This window comes from Mustelus asterias, chromosome 20, assembly GCF_964213995.1.
Source record: "Mustelus asterias chromosome 20, sMusAst1.hap1.1, whole genome shotgun sequence".
In the NCBI taxonomy this organism is placed as follows: Eukaryota; Metazoa; Chordata; class Chondrichthyes; order Carcharhiniformes; family Triakidae; genus Mustelus; species Mustelus asterias.
In genome coordinates, this window is record NC_135820.1 from 52,600,173 (window position 1) to 52,622,257 (window position 22,085).

At 42.8% G+C, this 22,085-nt stretch overlaps 1 protein-coding gene across 1 annotated transcript in view; it reads right to left on the reverse strand.

The window, feature by feature from the left end:
- Positions 1–3,327: 3,327 nt before the first annotated feature.
- Positions 3,328–22,085, reverse strand: part of ptgis (prostaglandin I2 (prostacyclin) synthase) — a 92,184-nt gene continuing 73,426 nt past the window's right edge. Inside the window, exons 7-10 of the mRNA XM_078236124.1 lie at positions 18,270–18,423; positions 14,872–15,053; positions 11,480–11,631; positions 3,328–4,919 (exon numbers count right to left, since the gene is read on the reverse strand). Of these exons, the coding sequence (XP_078092250.1) occupies positions 4,772–4,919; positions 11,480–11,631; positions 14,872–15,053; positions 18,270–18,423 (636 nt within the window). The 3' untranslated portion in view covers positions 3,328–4,771. The remainder of the gene's footprint in view (positions 4,920–11,479; positions 11,632–14,871; positions 15,054–18,269; positions 18,424–22,085) is intronic.

The window sequence follows — 22,085 nt, forward strand, 5'->3', positions numbered from 1 at the left end:
CTAAAGGAACAGTGGGACATGCAAATATATGTGCTTAAATAACTGAATGTGGCAGAGCAAGTAGCGAGAGTGTTTGTAATGAAGCACTTTCACAGCCTTCAATAGAAGCACAAAAGGTATTTGTTAATAAAAATACAGCGGTAGCCTCATAGCTGTAGCCAGCTCCCCAAAAGGTCTCCTTTCCAATCAACCTCTCTCAGCCTGAAACCTGAGTCCCAATTGGTCACACAGACCACATGACACTTACTCTACTGTGTTGCCCTTAAAGAGGCAATCATCACAGTGGTTAATAAAACATAGCATCTGAGGCTTTATCAAAAGGGACATAGAGTACAAATGCAAAGAAGCTTTGTTGAACCTGTATGAAACACTGGTTCGGTCTCAATTGGAGTCACACTTTAGGAAGGATGTGAAGGCCCATTGGAGGGATCAGAAAAAAAAATCATAAAAATGGTTCCAGAGATGAGGAACTTCAATTACCTGGATAGATTGGAGAAATTGGGACTGTTGTCTTTGGAGATGAGAAGATTGAGAGGAGATTTAATAGAGTTATTCCAGATCAAGAGGGGTCTGGATTGAGTGGAGGGAGAAAACTGTCTCCATTGGTGCAAGGATTGAAAATAAGAGGGTGCAGGTTTAAGGTAATAAGCAACAGAGTCAAATATTACATGAGGAAAAGTTTTTTCCACACAGTGAGTGGTTAGGATTTGGATGCATTGCCTGATGGGATAGACGCAGGTTCAACTGAGGCTTTGAAAAGGGGAACTCAGTTATTATCAGAAAAGGAAGAATGTGCAAGGCTATGGGGAGAGGTGGGGGAATGGTTTTAGGTGGATTACTTCTTCAGAGAGCCAGCAAAGATACAATGGGTTGAATGGCCTCCTTCCATGCTGTAACTACTCTATGATCCTGTGATTGCGTAACGTACACTGGATATTGAATCCATGGATTTGTTATCAGTACCTTGCAGAATTTTTAATTTGTTAAATATTGCCTAAGTGTACATATTAACATAATATTGTTCCTCGAGGGACATGTCTCTAATTTCATTGCTGTTAGTATTTGACAGGAGATTACATGGAGGTATGTTTTTCTTCCTGACAATTCTGTATCCACATTTTCAGAGTATTTTTTTACTGGCATGAGTTGCATAAAGCATTCAGTAGTCATGTTGGGAAAAAGGAAATCAAAGTAAGTGACACTTACAGGTGAAAATATAACACAGACTGGAGAACTTCCCTACCCAGTCAATTAAAGCAGACTTTCATAGAATCCCTACAGTGCATAAGGGGGCCATTCAGCCCATCCAGTCTGCACTGACTCTTACCCAGGCTTACTCCGTAATCCCACGTATTTACCCCACTAACCTATATGTTTTGGGACACTAAGCGGCAATTTAGCATGGCCAATCAACCTACCCTGCACATCATGGAGTGTGGGAGGAAACCAGAGCACCCAGGGGAAACCCTTGCAGACATGTGAAGAATGTGCAAACTCCACACAATCACCCCAGGCCAGAATTGAACCCAGGTCCCTGGCGCTGAGGCAGCATGCTAACCACTGTGCCGCCTTTTCAGGAGAATTTTGTCATATGTGTTCTAAGGACAATTTAGGTGTCCAGATCACCAACAACCTGTCCTGGTTCCCCCCATGCCAACACTATAGTTAAGATAGCCCACAAAGGCTTCTACTTTCTCAGAAGACTAAGGAAATTTGGCATGTTAGCTCCGACTCTCACCAACTTTTACAGATGCATCATAGAAACTTTTCTTTCTGGTTGTATCACAGCTTGGTATGGCTCCTGCTCTGCCCTCGACCGCAAGAAACTACAAAAGGTCGTGAATGTAGCCCAATCCATCACGCAAACCAGCCTCCCATCCATTGACTCCGTCTACACTTCCCGCTGCCTTGGCAAAGCAGCCAGCATAATTAAGGACCCCACGCACCCTGGACATTCTCTCTTCCACCTTCTTCCATTGGGAAAAAGGTACAAAGGCCTGAGGTCACGTACCAACTGATTCAAGAACAGCTTCTTCCCTGCAGCCATCGGAGTTTTGAATGGACCCACCTTGCATTAAGGTGGTCTTTCTCTACACCCTAGCTATGACTGTAACACTACATTCTGCACTCTCTCGTTTCCTCCTCTAAGAACGATATGCTCTATCTGCATAGCGCGCAAGAAACAATACTTTTCACCATATACTAATACATGTGACAATAATAAATCAAATCAAATCAGATATCAGCATTGGAAATTCTGGACCAAACCTCAAAAAGTACCTGGAAACTTTCAAGCCTGTAAGTCGAGCCATGGCTTCAAAAGCATGACAGTCGATAACAGGCTTTTTTAGCCCAGAACAAGAGACTTCAGGTCAGAAGAGTGCAAATACTGAAGTACTTTTTGCCAAGTCATTGGAAAACATAGATTATACCGATTGCACTTGCAGATCATTTCACAAAACTCATAAAGCTGACATTTCCTGATTCAAACATCACAGAAATATTTTCCTGAGGGAAAACACAAAAAAGCACTGCAATAACAAAAGCTCTTGCCAACCTCTGTTCTGAACCAGTTGTAACTCATACCAAAAACAGGCCCTTCGCTTTAATGGTGGGTGAGTAATGATGTTTGTACCGAGAAGGAGGTTTGCATTATCATTAGGTACTCTCACCAGACTTTTAAAGCTGTAAAAAGCGACCTCTTGGCCAAGGAAATATAAAACATAGCAAATGTGGAAAAGCTGTTTCGTGCAATAAATTCCATTTTTGCTAACCACCGCTTTCTATGAGGGAAATGTAATGGCTTCTCTTCTGCCTGCCTTTTTAATTTTGGAAAGCATTTTCAAATACATTAATAAAATCATTGTAAAGAGCTCTGACCTGTTACAAGATAAACAATCTTCTCTTAAGACTTATAAATCAGATGTCAATCTGTACTGGCATATGTTTAAAAAAATAGCACCATGGGCGGCATGGTAGCACAGTGGTTAGCACTGCTGCTTCACAGCTCCAGGGTCCCGGGTTCGATTCCCGGCTCGGGTCACTGTCTGTGTGGAGTTTGCACATTCTCCTCGTGTCTGCGTGGGTTTCCTCCGGGTGCTCCGGTTTCCTCCCACAGTCCAAAGATGTGCAGGTTAGGTTGATTGGCCAGGTTAAAAATTGCCCCTTAGAGTCCTGGGACGCATAGGTTAGAGGGATTAGCGGGTAAATATGTGGGGGTAGGGCCTGGGTGGGATTGTGGTCGGTGCAGACTCGATGGGCCAAATGGCCTCCTTCTGCACTGTAGGGTTTCTATGATTTCTCTGAACTCGGAGATTTTCACTTAATTGCAATGTTAATGTCAAGCCTACTTGTGACACTAATAAATTAACTTTAAATTGCTGTTTGTGGGAGCTTGCTATGTGCAAATTGGTTGCTGTATTTCCTATATTACAATAATGCTTACCAACATTCCCTATGCTACATGCGTGCACAGTGCACAACAACCTGGAAGGTAGCATGCAAGCCACTCACAAGGTGCCCCTTTAATATACTGGATGTGCACAGACAAGCAAAGTACTTAAATGTACCACACATTCAAAATGAACAGATTTAGCACAATGAGAGACAATCAGAGGGGACACTGGCGATACACTTCAAAAGTTCTTCATTATTTGTAAAGTGCTTTGGAGTGTCCTGAGGTTCTGAAAGGTGCTTATTAAATACAAATATTTTTAAAATTTCAATTTCTTGCGAGTTTTGCCAGTTCTGTTCAGTGGCAATACATTCAATAAATTTACAAGCCCGAGGGAAGAAAAATCTGACAGGTAGTTCTGGGAATACATTGAACAGTGAGACCTGCTTCTAGGCATATTTGTCTGTGAATTTAAAAAAACAGATGCACATCCCTGATGCCATTAAACATGCTTATTGTTTTGGTGAAATCTGACTGTGCACCTTATTTTCTGACTGATGATAATCCATCGTCAATCTTTCTTCTTGTCTTTAGAGGGTTCTTTTACAAAACCAGTAATAAAGCAGTTGAATCTGAACAATAAAATGGGAGACAGCTTACTGTTGATCTAGAAACATCGGTGCCATCAGACAGTTGCTTTCTAGGCAGTCTCCTTACTGAACAACACTGGGACTTGACAGGGTTCCAATTAAAAGCAGTGTATTGGTGAATTTCGTCAATTTTCATGCTAATGAACTGTCATTGCAAAGTTCTAATTGGGTATAAATATGAATGATTAATTCTATAGGTATTTCATTATACCTTCATACCAAACATTTTGAAATGGTCAGTAAACCAACAAGTGTACACAAATGGGTACACAGAAATAGATAGGTGTCAGGTTCTTTGAGATCCTGTTACTCTTTTCACAGCAAAAATGATTGTTATTGTCATGAAAGGCTTTGCAGTTTTTCAATTGTTTAAATGTTAAATAAAACCAGGAACAATTAAAAAGGTCAGAAATTGTTTTGGCTAGGACTATTTAACCAGCTCTCCACTTACACTCACTTATCCTAAAGAGGTTAGCTTATTTTTTTTAAAAACTCGCATTATTATTTGTTCTGTAACTCACACACAAATTCCACTATAATAACACTTCTACGAAAAATATCAATCGTTAACTCCATTCTCCATCAAGTTGTCTTTCTAAAAATAAAACAATTGTTGAATGCAACAGGCAAAAATAAATCTTCATCAAGTGAATAAGAATGTTCGAGTTGCAAAATCTCTCTGGCACATTCAGGAATTCTAATATCTGTTGCTTTGTTGTCCTATGGGTTATTCGACCTTGGGTTTATACTGAAAAGTGATATCAGTTTCTGGCTGCAATAGTCCAAATCCGTATCTGCTTGTCTTAAAGGCGGGTACTTCTGCCTTTGGATCAGTAAGTTGAAAATCAAAGCAGCTTAACATGATGAAAGCAAAGCTGTAAAACAAAATGCATAATAAATTTCAGTTAAACTCAATGAAGTTTGTTAGAGAAGTGATGCAGCTGAATGTATATAGTTCCAGATATTGCTCTGATAATGAAGGGCAGATTTTTGTGAAGAAGACAAGGAGTGTCCGCAAACCCATTTCCGTTAAGGAGGCCTTGCCTACTATCTTCCTTTCGGGGAGGCAGGGGACAAATGGAGTCGGGACTGTCGGTGCCTGAACGAGGCCTGAGCAGACAATCGAGATGGTGGATGGCGAAGTTAGCAGGCAAAAAAAAAGCACAACTCTGCTACCTTTTTATTCTTTTACTCGATGTTGACATCGCTGGTCATGCCAGCATTTATTGCCCACCCCTAATTACACTAGAGAAGGTGGTAGTGAACTGCCTTCTTGGACCGCTGCAGTCCATGTGGGTCAGGTAACACCCACAGTGCTGTTCAGTAGGGTTTCCTGGATTTTGATCCAGTGACAGTGAAGGAACGGTGATATAGTTCCAAGTCAGGATGGTGTGTAGCTTGGAGGGGAGCTTGTAGGTGGTGTTAACAAAGAACAAAAAAAATTACAGCACAGGAACAGGCCCTTCGGCCCTCCAAGCCTGCACCGACCATGCTGCCTGACTGAACTAAAACCCCTACTCTTCCGGGAACCATATCCCTCTATTCCCATCCTATTCACGTATTTGTCTACATGCCCTTTAAAAGTCACTATCGTATCTGCTTCCATTACCTCCCCCGGCAGCGAGATCCAGGCACCCACCACCCTCTGTGAAAATGTGCCTCATACATCTCCTTTAAACCTTGCCCCTCGCACCTTAAACCTATGCCCCTAGTAATTGATTCTTCTACCCTAGGAAAAAGCTTCTGACTATCCACTCTGTTCATGCCCCCTTGTAGACTTCTATCAGGTCACCCCTCAACCTCCGATGTTCCAGTGAGAACAAACCAAGTTTCTCCAACCTGTCCTCATAGCTAATGCCCTCCATACCAGGCAACATCCTTGTTAATCTTTTCTGTACCCTCTCCAAAGCCTCTACATCCTTCTGGTAGTGTGGCGACCAGAATTGACACTATATTCCAAGTGCGGCCTAACTAAGGTTCTATAAAGCTGCAAAATGACTTGCCCATTTTTAAATTCAATGCCCCAGCTGATGAAGGCAAGCATGGTGTATGCCTTCTTGACTACTTCCTCCACCTGCATTGCCACTTTCAGTGACCTGTGTACCTGTACACCCAGATCCCTCTGTCTCTCGATACTCTTAAGGGTTCTGCCATTTACTGTATATTCCCCATCTTTAAGCCAACACACCCGGCCGTCCCATCGTATCAAGCAATGGGACCTTGTGTGAGAACCTCTCCGGCTACGTCAAGGGCATCCTGAAACCCATCGTACAAAGAACCCCCAGCTTCTGTCGCGACACTACGGACTTCTTACAGAAACTCAGCATCCATGGAGCAGTTGAACCAGGAACATTCCTCGTCACAATGGATGTCTCGGCTCTCTACACCAGCATCCCCACGACGATGGCATTGCTGCAACTGCCTCAGTACTTGACGCCGCCAATTGCCAATCTCCAGACGCAATTCCACAACTCATCCGCTTCATCCTGGACCACAACGTCTTCACCTTCAACAACCAGTTCTTCATCCAGACTCATGGAACAGCCATAGATACCAAATTCGCCTCAATATGCCAACATCTTCATGCACAGGTTCGAACAAGACCTCTTCAATGCACAGGACCTTCAACCGATGCTATACACTAGATACATCGATGACATTTTCTTCCTTTGGACTCATGGTGAACAATCACTGAAACAACTATATGATGACATCAACGAGTTCCATCCCACCATCAGACTCACCATGGTCTACTCTCCGGAATCAGTTGCATTATTGGACACACGCAAGTCCATCAAGGACGGTCACCTCAGCACTTCACTGTACCGCAAGCCCATGGATAACCTCACGATGCTCCACTTCTTCAGCTTCCACCCTAAACACGTAAAGGAGGCATCCCCTACGGACAAGCCCTCCATATACACAGGATCTGCTCAGATGAGGAGGATCACAGCAGACACCTACAGACGCTGAAAGACGCCCTCGTAAGAACAGGATATGCGGCTCGACTCATCGATTGACAGTACCGAGGCACCACAGCGAAAGACCTCCTCAGAAGACAAACACGGGACACGGCGGACAGAGTACCCTTCGTCGTCCAGTACTTCCCCGGAGCGGAGAAGCTACGGCATCTCCTCCGGAGCCTTCAACATGTCATTGATGAAGACGAACATCTCGCCAAGGCCATCCCCACACCCCCACTTCTTGCCTTCAAACAACCGCACAACCTCAAACAGACCATTGTCTGCAGCAAACTCCCCAGGAGAACGGTGACCACGGCACCACATGACCCTGCCACAGCAACCTCTGCAAGACATGCCGGATCATCGACATGGATGCCATCATCTCACATGAGAACACCATCCACCAGGTACACGGTACATACCAGGTACACGGTACATACTCTTGCGACTCGGCCAATGTCATCTACCTGTTACGCTGCAGGAAAGGATGTTCCAAGGCATGGTACATTGGTGAAATCATGCAGACGCTACGACAACGGATGAATGGACACTGCTCGACAATCACCAGGCAGGAGTGTTCCCTTCCTGTCGGGGAACAGTTCAGCAGTCAAGGGCACTCGGCCTCTGATCTACGGGTAAGCGTTCTCCAAGGCGGCCTTCAAGACACACAACAACACAGAATCGCCAAGCAGAAACTGATAGCAAAGTTTCGCACACATGAGGATGTTCTGAAACGGGATCTTGGGATCTGTAATCCCCATGACTTGCCTGGGCTTGCAAAATCTCACTAACGGTCCTGGCTTGGGACATTCACATCTCTTTAACTTGTACTTAACCCTCTCTCCACTCGTATTGTCTGTACCTGTAAAGACTTGATTATCTGTTAAGACTCACATTCCAACCATTATCTTGTAATTGAGTTTGTGTCTATATATGCCCTGCTTGTGAACCAAATCCTCCACTCACCTGATGAAGGGGCAACACTCCAAAAGCTCGTGCTCCCAAATAAATCTGTTGGACTTTAACCTGGTGTTGTGAGACTTCTTACTGTGCCTACCCAGTCCAATGCCGGCATCTCCATGTCATGGCTATCTTAATTAGACCTTTCAAAATGCATTACCTCACATTTGTTCGGATTAAATTCCATCTGCCATCTTTCCACCCAAGTCTCCAACCGATCTATATCCTGCTGTATCCTCTGATGGTCCTCATCACTATCCGTAAATCCACTAACCTTTATGTCGTCCGCAAACTTACTAATCAAACTAGTTACCCTTTCCTCCAAATCATTTATATATACTACAAACAGCAAAGGTTCCAACACTGATCCCTGAGGAACGGCACTTGTCACAGCCCTCCATTCAGAAACGCACCCTTCCACTGATACCCTCCATCTTCTACGACTGGGCCAGTTCTGCATCCATCTTGCCAGCTCACCTCTGATCCCATGCGACTTCACCTTCTGCACCAGTCTGCCATGAGGGACCTTGTCAAAGGCCTTACTGAAGTCCATGGAGACAACACCCACTGCCCTGACCTCATCAATCATCTTCGTCACTTCCTCGAAAAACTTGATCAAGTTAGTGAGATACGATCTCCCCTTCACAAAACCATGTTGCCTCTCACTAATACGTCTAAAAATTTCCAAGTGGGAGTAAATCCTGCCTCGAAGAATCTTCTCCAAAATTTTCCCTACCACTGACATAAGGCTCACCGGCCTGTAATTACCTGGATTATCCTTGATAACCCTTCTTAAACAAAGGAACAACATTGGCTATTCTCCAATCCTCTGGGACCTCCCCTGTAGCCAGTGAGGATACAAAGATTTTTCTCAAGGCCCCAGCAATTTCCTCCCTTGCCGCTCTCAGTATTCTGGGGTATATCCCATCAGGCCCTGGGGACTTGTCTATATTAATGTTTCTCAAGACCCTCAATACCTCCTCCTTTTTGATCTCAACATGACTCAAACTATCTACAGACCCTTCCCCAGACTTATCATCCACCAAGTCCTTCTCTTTGGTGAATACGGATGCAAAGTGCTAATTACCTCGCCCATTTCCTAGGGCTCCACACATAGATTCCTTCTCCAGTCCTTGAGTGGGCCAACCCTCTCCCTGGCTACCCTCTTGCTCTTTATATATGTATTAAAAGCCTTTGGATTTTCCTTAATCCTGCTGGCTTTTCATGACACCTTTTAGATCTCCTTACTCCTTGCTTAAGTTTCTTTCTACTTTCCTTGTATTCCACACTTGCTTTGTGTTCCCGGCCTCCTAGCCTTGGCAAATGTTTCCTTTTTCTCTCTGACTATGCTCACAATATCTCTCATTATCCAAGGTTCCTGAAACTTGCCATACTTATACTTCATCCTTACATTTATGCCCCTAGCACTAAGTGAGTTCCAGTCAATATAGGGGAAGTTAAAATCTCCCACCACAACAACCCTGTTACTTTTACACCTTGCCAAAATCTGCCTACATATCTGTTCCTCTATCTCCCACTGGCTGTTGGGCAGCTTACAGTAAACCCCCAACATTGTGACTGCACCCTTCCTATTCCTGAGCTCTACCCATATTGCCTTGATGTATGAGCCCTCCGTGGTGTCCTCCTGCAGTACAGCTGTGATATTCTCCTTAGCCAGTAGTGCAACTCCCCCACCCCATTTACATCCCCCTCTATCCCACGTGAAACATCTATATCCTGGAATGTTAAGCTACCAATCCTGTCCTTCCTTTAACCAAATCTCTGTAATAGCAACAACATCATAGTTCCAAATACTAATCCAAGCTCTAAGTTCATTTGCCTTACCTGTTACACTTCTCGCATTGAAACAAATGCATTTCAGTCCACCAGACCATCTTTGATTAGCAACCACACTCTGCCTGCTCTTTCCCTGAGTCTTACTGGCCCTACTCTCTCGTTCCCCTTCAGTTAATTCACCTTTGCTTTGGTTCCCACCCCTCTGCCAAACTAGTTTAAATCCTCCCATGTGACACGAGCAAACCTCCTGGCTAGAATATTGATGCCCTTCCAGTTTAGATGCAACCTGTCCTTCTTGTACAGGTCCCACCTATGTGTTCCCTACACCTGGGAACACATTTGTTCCCATCTTGCTGTTGTCCTTGCCCTAGCTGTTAGAGATCATATTTTGGAATGTTCTGTCGAAGGAGCCTTGGTGAGTTGCTGCAGTGCATCTTGGATATAGTACACACTGCTGCTACTATGTCCTGGTAGTGGATGGAACAAATATTTAAGGTGCATAATTGATGGTGTTGATCTTTTACAATTGAGGCCAAGTTGTTGTCTGATTTTGAGAAGAAATTAGATATAGCTCTTGGGGCTAAAGAGATCAAGGGATGTGGGGGGATAGCAAGATCAGGGTATTGAATTTGATGATCAGCCATGATCAAAATGAATGGTGGACCAGGCTCGAAGGCCCAATGGCCTACTCCTGCTTCTATTTTCTATGTTTCTTGCATCCTGTTGGAGCTCTACGCATCCAAGTAAATGAAGAGTATTCTATCATTCCTGATTTGTGCCTTGTAGATTGTGGACAAGCTTTGGGGAGTCAGGAGGTGAGTTACTTGCAACAGAATTCCCAGCTTTGGGCCAGCTCTTGTAGCTACAGTATTTATATGGCTAGTCCAGTTCAGTTTCTGGCCAATGGTAACGCCCAGGGTTCGATAGTGAGGGATTCAGCAATGGTAGCGCCATTGAATGTCAATGTGTGGTGGACCTCAGTTGTGCCTTTGTCCTATATGGACCACCGTTGTGTGTGTTTGTCATACCTGGACACATCCCCTTCCAGTTTGGTTCCTCCCCTCAGCACCTAGTATAAAGGTGGCTGTCTCCTCCCCCTTGTTCAGTCCAGGTCGGTTAATTGTTGGGATCTGCTCCTGATTCTGTTGTGAATAAAAGCCTACACTTATATTGGCATATCGGTAGTCTTTCGCCTTATTGATAGCGCATCACAATGGTTAGATTCTCTATTGTTGGAGGTGAGCATTCCCTCGCATTTGCATGATGCAAATGTTGCTTGTCATTTAACAACTTCAGCCTGATTATTTTGCCGGATCCACAGCAGTGTGGTTGACTCTTAAGTGCCCGCAAAAGGGCAATTCGGGATGGGCAATAAATACTGGCCCAGCCAGCAATGACCACATCCCATGAAAAAAATTAATACAACCACCACATGGGCATCTTTGCAATTATAGGCATATATTTGTCAGGTGACAAATTGAATTTTGAGGAGAATTCTGGGGATTTCATCATACTAGACATCAGAACTAGACAGCAGCAAGATATGACACTCCAGTTTTATTTTGCTGTTGATTTTCCTGTCACTGAGGATGCATTAGTTGCTTTATGAGCTTGTTATAGTTGAGCCTCTTAATTTCTTACAGCAAGTTATATGGAAATATTATCCCTTTGTAGGCAAATGTCATGAGATTACAGTGAATCCAAATGACACTTACACTTTTAAGCTATTTATTGCAAAGGATTGTCCAATACAAATGTTGACTCCTGCACCCCAAGGCATGTTGTAGTACTTCAGCTGTTTTCCACCCTTGAAGAAAGCTGTCTTCTTTGTTCCGTCTTGGTTCAAAAAACGGTCATACTTAAATTTCTGTGAGTTCAATGAGAAAATGTTTTAATTAAAATCATACATCTTGGAGTGTAGTGACACAGTAGCAAAACAGTTCACAAAGCTAGGGAGATGTGGAATAGAAAGCAAACTGCTGAGAAGGACTGAATATTGGCAGTGCCACAGAAAACTCAGCTCTACAGCAAAGGGTGCCCTAGATATCAGTACTGAGAACATTGTCATTGACAGGGTACATGAGTTACATAGAATTAGACATAAAAACAAAGCTAGCCAAGTTTGCTGATGGCAACATATTGGATGAGATTGTTTTAAAGAATGGGAAAGTCGTGCAAAAGCACAAAGTGATCTAGATAGGTAGATAAATCTTGAACAAGTAGACAAATGTGTGGAAAATGGCATTTAATATAAAAAAAAATCAAGCCAATGAGGCCTGAAGATATATGAAAGTGTGGTGGCAGAGTTAATAACAGTGTGAGATTCAAAATGGACCACAGGATTCTGTAACTTATTATTACAGGTACTTAATAATTTAATAAACCAGGCAAACTTTATTTTAATATGGAGTCCATAGAATCCCAACAATACAGAAGGAGGCCATTTGGTCCATCATGTCTGCACCAAGCACAATCCCACCCAGGACGTATCCCCATAACCCCATGCTTTACCCTAGCTAGTCCCCCTGACACTAAGGGGCAATTTAGCATGGCCAATCCACCTAACCCGTACATCTTTGGACTGTGGGAGGAAACCGGAGCACCAGAGGAAACCCACGTAGACACAGGGAGAATGTGCAAACTCCACCCACACAGTGACCCAAGCCGGGAATCAAACCCAGGTTTCTGGTGCTGTGAGGCAGCAGTGCTAACCACTGTGCCACCGTGAACATTAAAAAATCTTTATTTATTTTGGTTAAGCTTAGCTAGTCAAATAATTTTAAGTTTTAAGTTTAAGTTTATTTATTAGTGTCACAAGTTGGCTTACATTAACACTGCGACAAAGTCACTGTGAAAATCCCCTAGTCGCCACACTCCGAGCCTGTTCGGGTACACTAAGGGAGAATTTAGCATGGCCAATGCACCTAACCAGCATGTCTTTTGGACTGTGGGAGGAAACCAGAGCACCTGGAGGAAACCCACGCAGACATGGGGAGAATGTGCAGACTCCTCACAGGCAGTGCCAGGAATTAAATCCGGGTCCACAAAGCTGTGAGGCAGCAATGCTAACTAATGTGCCACCATGCTGCCCATGGAAGAGCATGGAGCCTCCTGAATCAGACTAGGTGATGGGCCGGCATAATTGTAATGGAGTCCACACAACCCATTCCTGCTTGAGAACTGGCCCCCGTTTAGATAGTGGCAGAGTGGTGGGAATGGGCCAACACAAGGACCCCGCTCACTGGCTAATTTGGCTCTTCATTGAACCATTTAAAGGTCATTATCACTGAGCCCACCAAGGCCTTATATCCTCACACTATGAAGGCCAACATACCATTTGCCTTCTTCACGGCCTGCTGCACCTGCATGCCTATTTTCAGTGACTGGTCTACAAGGACACCCAGGTCTTGTTGCACATTCCCCTCTCTCAATCTCTTGTCATTCAAATAATAATCTATCTTCCTGTTTTTGCTACCAAAGTGGATAACCTCACATTCATCCACATTATACTGCATCTACCATGCATTTGCCCACTCTCTCAGCTTGTCCAAATCACACTGAAGCATCTCTGCATCCTCCTCACAGCTCACCCACCCACCCAGCTTTGTGTCATCTGCAAATTTGGAGATATTACATTTAGTTCCCTCATCTAAGTCACTAATATAAATTGTAAATAGCTGGGGTCCCAGCACCAATTCCTGTGGTACCTCACTAATCACTGCCTGCCATTTGAAAAAAGGCCCATTTATTCCTACTCTTTTTTTCCATCTGCTAACCAGTTCTCTACCCATCTCAATACACTACCCCCAAACTGATACTTTTTAATTTACACGTTAATCGCTGATGTGGGACCTTGTTGAAAGCCTTCTGAAAATCCAAATAAACCACCTCCACTGGCTTCCCCCATCCTTGAGGAATTCCAGTAGATTTGTCAAGGATAATTTTTCTTTCATAAATCCATGCTGACTCTGATCTTGCCATTGCTTTCCAAGTGTTCTGCTATTAAATATTTCATAATGGACTCTAGCATTTTCCCCACGTCAGGTTGACTGGTCTGTAATTCTGTGTTTTCTCTCTACCTCCCCATTTAAATGGATGCTCACTTGAGTTCAGCCATGTCTTTCATATATCCTAAAAGTGAGCAATGATGAGAAAATCTTTGAAGCAACGCTGTTTTTCCCTGAGGAATAGGACATCCATTTCAGTCAGTATTGGCTGAAGCAGAGCAATGTTTGTACCAGTCAGGAGACTGCCCTCCTCACTGAAAGAGAATCCCAGATGGAGAGACATCAGTAAATAGACCAGAAATAACAGTGCTAATTACAGCGCCTTGAGTGGGAATATAATGCTGTCCTTGTAAAGTCTGCATTTGATTTGCTTTCAGCTGATATTCTTACAAAGGAAAATGAGGACAAATGAGGGTACAGGGTGAAGAGTTTGTTTTAGCAGCCCTGCACTTGTAACCTTTATCTCTGAGAAGGACAGGAGCCACCACATGGCTGGAACCACCACCTCTAGTCACGACTTAGACAAATAAGCCGTTCCTTCATTGAACCAAAATGATATTTTAACTAAAGCAAAGTTCAAGCTAAGTTTTTTCAAAACATTACTTAATTACATTTGGCATTCAATGATTTTAAATGACCATCTCTGTGAGCTGATAAAAGACAATGCTATTGAGGGGAGGGGATGGCCGAGTGGTATTATCGCGAGACTATTAATCCAGAAACCCAGCTAATGTTCTGGGGTTTGAATCCCAGTTGGTGGGATTTGAATTCAATTTAAAAAAAATAATCTGGAATTAAGAAGCTATTGATGACCATGAACCATTGTCAATTGTCAGAAAAATCCCATCTGGTTCACTAATGTCCTTTAGGAAGGGAATCTGCCATCCTTACCTGGTCTGGCCTACATGTGACCGCAGATCCACAGCAATGTGGTTGACTCTCAACTGCGCTCCAAGGGCAACTCGGGATGGCAATAAATGCTGGCCAACCAATGACACTCATGTCCCATGAATGAATAAATCCGTATCATATTAGAACATTCTATTTTGTATAGATTCTCAGCCATTTATGAAATGCATCTTCAGATGAATCTAACTTACCTCCGGTTCTTCATAGATTTCTGGGTCCATCTGGGGGCTTAAATAAGGAAAGAGGCAGAGTCTGTCTCCCATGCGAAGGAGATATTTTCTGCCATCTGCGAGCTGCAGTGACATGTTTTGAAGAACCTCTCTGGTAATATATGGTGCTGCTGTTAGTCGCAGAGTCTCATTTAAAATACTATCTGTTGACAAAAAAGGAATTTCACTGTATTTTCTTAAATTAAATTAAATCAATCCACCTAGTTTGCCAGCACATTGTTGAATTTTCCAACGAATGATAATTGTGATAACACAGGAATCCATTTCATTATCATTTTTACACAATCATGAACTTAGGACTGTTTGATCTGAAATTGCACCGGTTGCAAGATCTCTCTCATCCCCAAGTAAACAAAGTACATTCCAAAGCAGCTTCCGAAGCCACCGGGACAGATCATGATTCCCTTTCTGCCACTGCAAGCTTTTAGAATCAGAGAATGGTTACAGCACAGCAGGAGGATATTTGGCTCATCGAGTCCATGTCAGTTCTCTGCAGGAGCAGTTCAGCTATTATCAATCCTCTGTCCTTTCCCCACAGACCTACAAGTTTTTTCTCCATCAAGATTCTTACCCCAATCTCTTTAGCAGTGCAATTCCACATTGTAACCACTTGCTGCGCAAAAATCTTTTTCTCCTTCTGTCAGCTTTGGTTGTTTTGCTTCTAGAAACATAGAAATTAGAAGCAGGAGTAGGCCATTCGGCCCTTCGAGCCTGCTCCAACATTCATGTTGATCATGGCTGATCATCAAATTCAATATCTTGAACCCCCCCTACCCTCCTATCCCTTGAACCCTTTAGCACCTAGAGCTTTTTCTAATTTCTTCTTGAAATCAGACAATGTTATGGCCTCAACTACTTTCTGTGGGAGTGAATTCTACACAATCACCACCCTCGGGGTGAAGAAATTTTCCTCACCTCAGTCCTAAAAGGTTTACTCCTTATCCTCAAACTATGACCCTAGTTGTGGTTATCTTCTTAAATTGAGTGTTCTTGGGTTCTCAACCCATCCACTAATGAAAACAGTTACTCCCATTTAGCCACATCAAGATTTTGAACAACTATAGCAAACCTCCTCTTAGCTTTCTCTTCGAGGAGAACAATCCCAGATTATTTCAAGGATAACAATCCCAGCTGCTCCATTTTATTCACGGAAGTTTCTCACCCCTTGAACAATTCACATAAATCTTCCCTACACTCCCTTCAAAGCCTTTGCATCCCTCCTAAGGTGTCATGCTCAGAATTGTACACAATACTCCAGTTGAGGCCACACCAGTGTTTTATAATGATTCATTATAACTTCCATGCTTTTGTATTCTACTCTTCTATTTTCAAACTCAGATTGCTTTGCTTTTTTAATCATTTTCTCAAGCTATGTTGAACAACTTATCCACACTTACCCTGAGGTCATGCAACCCTTTTGAATTGTCCAATTAAGTTTGTATTACCTCTCTTTATTCTTCCTACCAAAATACTTTACATTCTCTGCATTACATTTCTTTGGCCCATTCAACCAGCCTGGTTATATCTTCTTGAAGTTTATCACTATCCTCCTTGCAATTCTCAATACTTTCAAGTTTTGATTCAAATTTTGAAATTGTGCCCTGTACACCCAACTCAAGGCATCAAATCCTTTTTGGAAGTCCAGATATATCATATCAACTGCATTACCTTCATTAACCCTCTCTGTTACCTCAACAGCAAAAATTTTATCAAATTAAGCACAATTTGCGTTTAATAGTTTAATACTGATTTCCCTTAATTAATCCACCCTCGGCCAAGTGACAGTTAATTTTGTCCTGAATTATTGTTCTGAAAGCTTTCCCAGCACCAAGGTTAAAAATTGACTGGCCTGTAGTTGCTGGGTTTATCCTTATACCCTTTTATGAACAAGTGTGTAGCATTTGCAACTCTCCAGTCTTCGAGCACTCTCCATGCAGCTAAGGAATATTATGACTACTACCTCTACACCTTCCACCCTTACTTCCCTCAGCATCTTCAGATGCAGCCCATCTGATCCTGGTGACTTATTAACTTTCAGTATGGCCAACCTTTCTCACATTTCTTTATCAATTCTTAAGCCCATCTCCCCTTTCCTGCCCACTCCCCATATTCGCTTGATTCTCTGAGAGGCCAAAGATCTATTTATCTCAGACCTGAATACATTCAACAATGGCGCATCCCCTCTGGGGCAGAGAATTCCAAAGATTAATCTCGGTTCTAAATTATCAACCCCTTATCTTGAAAACTGTGCCCCCATTTTAGATTCCCCAGCCAAGGAAACAACCTTTTTCATTACTAGCCCATCAAATCCTTTCAGAATCTTGTATGATTAAGTGAGATCACTGCTATTTCTTCTGAACCCCAGAGAATACAGGTCAAATCTGCTCAGTCTCTCGTCATAGACCAACCTTCTCATCCCTGGGACCAATCTAATGAGCCTTTATTGTGCTGCCTCTAATGCAAGTTTATCCTTCCTTAGACATGGAGGTCAAAACTCCGCACAGTACTCCAGTTGTGGCCTCACACAAGCCCCAGACAATTTCAAATCCTTTTACAATAAAGACCACACATGCCATTTGTTATTCTAACTGCTTGCTGTACCTGCATGTTAACTTTCTACGTTCCTTGTGCACACACACCAAAGTCTTTCTGAACAGCAACATTTAAAAAGTTCATGCCTTTTTGAAGAAAATCTGCTTTTCTGTTCTTACTACCAAAGTGAACAACCTCGTTCCCCACGATTTACTTTATCTGCTATTGTTTTTTACCCATTCACTTGCCTCTTTCAACTAAAACAAAGAGAATAATTTAATTCCACAATCTTGGCTGAATCTTTGAAACCAAGTGGTACAGTCAAAGGACTGTGTCCAAATTTACGTTGCCACCCAACCTCCTGGTTTCCAATCAAGTTCAAGTGTTTAATTTAGATTCACATGATCAAATAGTAATTACAGGTTGACCATTTTTACATTAATCTTCGTATGGCATTTGTACTAAAGCTTCCCAATGTGTGACTGTCATGTACATCACAGTACCATCAACGTAAACTTACTCAATCCACAATGAAAATACAACCCAAAATGGAAACATTAAAATGTCAATGCACTTAATCTTACAAATTTAGTTAGCATTAGAAAAAAAGTCACATCAGAAGGTAAAATTACAACAGGACTGTAAATTTAGAAATTCCAAAACAGAAATTAAAGATATTCATAGGGAAATTGAATTAGGGTTGAGTCCATCACCTTCGCTTGGGCAAGAGCTACTCACATTATTTTACAAAAATGATTACAATAATTGGTTATTATGTGGTAATGATGAAATGAATAAGGCAACATTTTAAGTAATGAAGATGGTACCTAAAATTGGAGTATTATCAAGAACATCCTGACTAATAGTAGACATTGCATAGTTAAAGCCGGTTTTCTTGACTTCTTCCTGGACTGCAGCCATTGCTTCTGGTTGTTTCAGCAGGAATAACAGGAGCCAAAATGCTGCAGGCCCAACATTACCCTAAAAAAGAGAATCAAAAGCAGTTTTTATTGATACATCTTTTGACAGGAAAGTTTTAAAAAAAAATTTTGAGCTTTCCTGTGCATGTGCCGATGTCAAGTGCCATTGGGCATAAATAGATATGTAGGGCAGAGTTTAGAGAAATTTTTACTGACAGACCCACTGGAAAAACTGTCAGATGTTCAAGAGAGAAAGTGATGGAGGGAGCTTCTATATATTCCCTGACTGAGAATCTTTCTCTGTACCTAACGAACTGCACAGTTGCCTTTTCTATATTCTGGTAATTTAATTCTTATACGGTATGCATTTTTTAAAGCAGGGAATGAAGCAGCTGTTGATGACAAAAGAGGCAAATTTCTTTTTCTTTGCAATGTTGCAAGTTGGTATTAGTTTCTGCTTGTGTTTCTCTGAGTCAGTTTGTAACGCCCAGTAATGTTCATACATATAATTTACGATGAGAGTGCCAATCTTCCATTCGCACTGTCAACTTCATTTATCTTTCTATCTTCTGATTCTGCCACTGAGTTTCTGACTGAGAATGCTCAATTTCTCGGTTCCACTCTGATCTATCCAAAGCATCTCCAGCTTGAGTGTCTCTTCCTAAGCCTCAATTGTTATCTCACTGTCTTGAGCCCCTTCAGCGTTTCATTTAAGCACCGCTGTTTAGGTTGTTCAAAACTTGGAAATGCAAAAGGTTCGTTTGCAAGTTTCACACCAAGTATAGCAATTTGACAATTATCTCACTGGACTAGTGGGGTGGAATTTTCCGGCTGCCCTCGTCCCAAAACTGGAAAATCCCATCCGAGGTCAACGGACTTTTGCAATAGTCCAGCCCCCCCCCTCCCCACACGCTACAATTCCTGTGTCGGGCGGGATGGAATCTAGACGTCTGAACTAACTATCCCGAAACACAAGTACAATTTCCACCACAGCAGTTGATAAGTTTAAATTCTGTTAATTAAATAAATCTGTTATTAAAAGCAAGTATGTAAAAGGGGACCATGAAACTGCCAAATAGTCTTAACATCACATCTGGTTCACGAATGTCTCTCGGGGGAGGAAATCCACCATCCTTCCCTGGTCTGGTTTATATTTGACTCCAGCTGCACAACAATGAGATTGACTCTTAACTACTCCCTTAAATGGCTTAATTAGCCACTCAGTTGTATCAAACTGCTGCAATATAACAATAAAACCATGCATGAATCGAGGCATCAGATTAAGACATGACAAAGGAATACCCAGCCTATTCAGCCCTGTAAATTTCTTTCTCATCATTAATGCCTGGGGAGTTGTGGCAAAATTAGGAGAGCTGTCCCACAGACAACCTGACATCAGGTCAAACATAATCAAGAAAACCTTTTGTTGATTACAGCTTGTCACTCTCCCGCAGGGGATGAGCATTAACTGGAAGAAGCACTGAGGGCAGTAAGGACACAGGTTGTACTCTGGATCAGGACTTCAGTGCCAAGGGTGCCTCAATGGCATCAAGACCGACACAGCTAACAAAGTCCTAAAGGGCACATTTGCCAAACTGGACTTGTGGCGCGTTGTGAGAGGACCAAAATAATGGAAAATTCCACCTGACCTAGTCTTCAATAATCGAAGATTATTTAGTCACATGAGCAGCCTGGGAATGGAGGGATACAAACGATTGGTCTAGTTGGACCAAGGAGCGGCACAGGCTTGGAGGGCCGAAGGGCCTGTTTCCTGTGCTGTACTGTTCTTTGTTCTCTTTGTTCTCTTTGTATGCATCTTTCCATGACAGCACTGGTTGCAATTCTTTTGGGGATGAAGTCCCATCTTCATACTGAGGACAAATATCATCGTATGATTGGCACTAATACCATGCTAAATGGGATGGATTCAGAACAGGCTTAGCTGAAAACTGGGCATCCACAAGGCACTCTGGGTCAGCATTCTGTCACAATTTGCAACACAGTAAGAGTTTTAACAACACCACGTTAAAGTCCAACAGGTTTATTTGGTAGCAAATGCCATTAGCTTTCGGAGCGCTGCTCCTTCATCAGATGGAGTGGAAATCTATCTGATTAGATGAGATTTCCACTCCATCTGACGAAGGAGCAGCGCTCTGAAAGCTAATGGCATTTGCTACCAAATAAACCTGTTGTACTTTAACCTGGTGTTGTTAAAACTCTTACTGTGTTTACCCCAGTCTAACGGCGGCATCTCCACATCACAATTTGCAACCACATAGCACAGCATACTCCTCACACTACCACTGACACCAAGGCACCATTTGATTGAGTGTAGCTTAAAGGAGCCCTAGAAAAATTGAAGTTAATGAAATCAATGGAAAACTCTTCACTGATGAATGTCATACCTAGCACAAAGAAAGATGTTTGCCTCAATTATTGGAGGTCTAGCGTCTCCGCCACAGGACATCACTGCAGGGGTTCCTTGCAGCAGTGCCTTGGCCGAACCATTTTCAATTGTTTCCTCATTGGCTTTCTCACCAACATAAGATTAGAGGTGGGGATGTTCACTGACGATTGTGCAGTATTCAGTTCATTCACAACTCATCAGAGTATGAAACACTTCATGCAGCAAGACCTGGGTAATATTCAAACTTGGGCTTATAAATATAGCAAGTAACATGTGCACCACACAGTGCTAGGCAATAATTATATCTCCACCCAGAAAAAATCCAATCATCTCCCCTAGATGCTCTCCAGCACTGTGACTGACACCCTCATTGGCTCTTAATATGGATATAGACGAACGACAAATGGAGCTAAGTTAATTTTCTTTTTTAAAAGGCCAGATGCCAGCCATGATCATGGAGGTGCCACCCCCCACCCCCCAGGGGATCACTAGGACCTGTGCTGTGGCCTAGTGGCAGTTATGGCTCTGGGGGGTGGTGGTCTCACATGGACTATTATGCCCCCTGCTAACCTAGACATGGTCCAGTACTGCCAATACTGCTGACCAAAAATCACAATCAGCATGGGAATGGAGCCTTAATAGGCCCCTTAATTAAATATAATTGGCCTTAATTGGTTGCCCACCAACCCCTTTCAAAATAGCTGGGGTGGGTATTGTGGTGGTGAACCAATGCCCGTCTCTGATCTGGATGCCAACCCATCCAAAAATCCAACTCTTGATCAGGGATTCCAATATCTCTTTTTCAGGCTTAGCTGTTACTTTTCTCCTTTGCCCCCGTGAAGCACATTTTATTCTCTGCTAAAGCATTCTCTAAATGCTATTGTTGTTTCTGCACACTCGAAGGGCGAAATTTTCCCATCCTGCCCGCCATGGGAATGGTAGCGGGTGGGACAGGACCATGCAAAGGTCCATTGACCTTGGGCGGGATTTTCCGGCCTTGGGGCGAGCGCGGCCTGAAACTCCTGCCCAAAGTGTGTTACTCTGAAATTGTGCATCAAGTGGCAAAAAATGTAACATTGTCTGCCTTTCCCTGCCCACTCCCCTCCATCCAAATAGCTCAGTGATAAAGATATTTAAGACAGAGGTTCAAGATGTGTCATTGTTTGAGAAACAACATTCCAACAAGGGACAGTGCCCTTAGGAGAAAGGCAAGTAGAAATTGGACCTTGTTTAACTTGTAATTTTAGTCCTTATTTATTATGCACTGAAGAAACTTAACCATAATTTGATAAATACTTTTAGCTCCCTTTCATCCT